The sequence below is a fragment of the Sinocyclocheilus rhinocerous genome, unplaced genomic scaffold (assembly GCF_001515625.1).
Source record: "Sinocyclocheilus rhinocerous isolate Xijiao unplaced genomic scaffold, SAMN03320098_v1.1 scaffold591, whole genome shotgun sequence".
Classification (NCBI taxonomy): Eukaryota; Metazoa; Chordata; class Actinopteri; order Cypriniformes; family Cyprinidae; genus Sinocyclocheilus; species Sinocyclocheilus rhinocerous.
In genome coordinates, this window is record NW_015641476.1 from 979,874 (window position 1) to 982,238 (window position 2,365).

General features: G+C 35.5%; 1 protein-coding gene across 1 annotated transcript in view; it reads right to left on the reverse strand.

Moving 5' to 3' along the window:
* kif18a (kinesin family member 18A) overlaps positions 1-2,365 on the reverse strand; it is a 35,610-nt gene that overhangs the window by 12,548 nt on the left and 20,697 nt on the right. Inside the window, exons 10-11 of the mRNA XM_016571675.1 lie at positions 1,392-1,554; positions 283-447 (exon numbers count right to left, since the gene is read on the reverse strand). Coding sequence (XP_016427161.1) covers positions 283-447; positions 1,392-1,554 — 328 coding nt within the window. The remainder of the gene's footprint in view (positions 1-282; positions 448-1,391; positions 1,555-2,365) is intronic.

Genomic DNA, 2,365 nt, shown 5'->3' on the forward strand with positions numbered 1-2,365 from the left:
CTTGTGTCCCCCCCCCCCCCATTCCAACAGCTTGCATTTCACATTTTTAAAAGCAAAAACGCATTCTGTGTAAATGGCCTCTTACACTGGGCCTTCAAAATTAAAACGCTCCCATTACAATCAATAATGCAGTCTACACTGCAAGTGCATGTCTGATTTCATAGTGTGTACTTTAGTTTTTTGATTTAAGTATAGCAGAAGCTTTACTGGTTGACATTTCTGCCACCACATGTATACTGCCCGTGCAGTCTTAATCTGAAGTAAAAGTGACCCGGCCCTGACCTCTGGAGAGTGTCCTTCATGTCCAAGCAGCTTCATTTCGTTTTCGATGCGATGAAGCCATCCCTCGTTCTCCTGGAAGCGCTTTTCACTCTCCATCAAGCGTTTTTGCAAGTGCTCCTGGTGAGACTTCAGGGAGGCCAGTTTACGCTCGTACTTACAGGTGGCCTAAAACAACCAAACAAACAATGGCTAAATCAGGGTTCACACACATACTGAACAATTCATTTTTACAATGTACAATACCAAACACAATATTAAAAGTTTGGTGTTTGGAGGATTTTTTTTTTTTCGTTTTTCTATTTATATTTTTGAAAGAATTATTTTATGCTCACCCAAACTGCAGTTATTTGATCAAAATACAATCAAAACAGTAATACTGTGAAATTATTACAATTTCAAATGGGTTTTCTATAGGGATGCTCCGATCCACCTTTTTCACCTCCGATACCGATTCCGATACCTAGGGTTCAGTATTGGCCGATACCGATACGATACCAGTGAAGTTTTTTTCCCCCCCCATTTAAATAAATGTAGAATTTATATATCGCTGTGTGTGGAACTGACAATCATTCTTTCACAATCTACTAAATACAGACTACTTCATTATAAAGAAAAATAATCAATAAATATGAAAAAATATATGTATATTCATAATCTGACAAAAATATATATAAAAAATGAAAAACATTCATGAATGTATTTATATATAAGTATATACTATAAAATTAAAATACATTTAAAAAAATGGCAGTATCGGAGCCGATACCCAATATGAATATTGGATCGGCGCATCCCTAGTTTTCTATTTGAATATATTTTAAATTGTTATTTATTTCTGTGGTGGCACAGCTGAATTTTCAGCAGCAATTAAATCTGTGCTCAAGAAACGTATTTTTTTTTCATTTTAACATTTTTTTTTGTGTTGTAAAATTATAAAATGTCAACAATTTAATACAACTTGCTAAATAAAAGCATTAATTTCTTACCCCCCAAAAAAACAAAAATAAAAGAATAAAATAAATCAATGAAATCACCTTTAAACAACTGTGAAACTGAAAATCAATTTTAAACAACCTGCATGAAGTGTGTGTATGAATCAGTTTTGTTACCCTTTCGGCCCTGTTGTCGGGGAAGAAGATCAGGCTCTGCTGGTGCCACAGTTCCTTGTGTGTCATAGTCAACCTGCTTTCATTCAACTGCTTCTCGATGTTCAGATGCTCTTTACGGACCTGCAGACGTGCTGCAAACACACTGCGCAGGGACTCAGACATCCTGCAAAACACAAAAGACGTTGAGTTATTGTCTCTATTCAATGGATGTCACTCCTCTCACCTATACCAACTGTATAGGTTCTGTGTTATAGAAATTGCCTGGTAGTTAAAGGGTTAGTTCACACAAAAATGAAAATTCTGTCATTAATTACTCACCTTCGTGTTGTTCGAAATCTGTAAGACCTTCGTTCATCTTCGGAACACAATTTAAGATATTTTTGATCAAATATGAGGTAGGTCTGGGCGATAAAACGGTATCGATATTTATCGACGGTACACCTTCTTCGATAACGATAGAAAAAATGTTCAATATAGTGCACGATATAGGCATGTGCGGAGTGACGCAAACAGCACACACAAACATGAACACATGCTGAAATGAGTGCTGTGCGTGCCTGTGATGAGGAGATTGTGAATAAAGAATGAATATTAATCGAATTTAAAGATAAAAAAAAATCTAACCCTAACCCTAACTTTTAGAAAACACGTCACGAATTTGTGGAGGTTTATTCCTTTTCACTGCGTCTCATATGTTTTTAAATGCAGTCTGTGTGAATGGTCCTTCGGCTCTTTGGATTAAGCAATGCATAAATACATGATGCTGTTTTGTTCATAATTGTTTATGCAATTTTCTAAATTATATTTGATTTTTACGAGTTAATTAAGACGTAATGCACGTTTTTATAGAGTTACTTCCTTGCGTTGACAATTTAAATGCGCTGTTTTGTTCATTTTGCCCTCCTGTGGCCTCGGGAGACAATTAGACATATACAATAAAGACCTATTTAATCTGCATATAAAACATTAGAAAT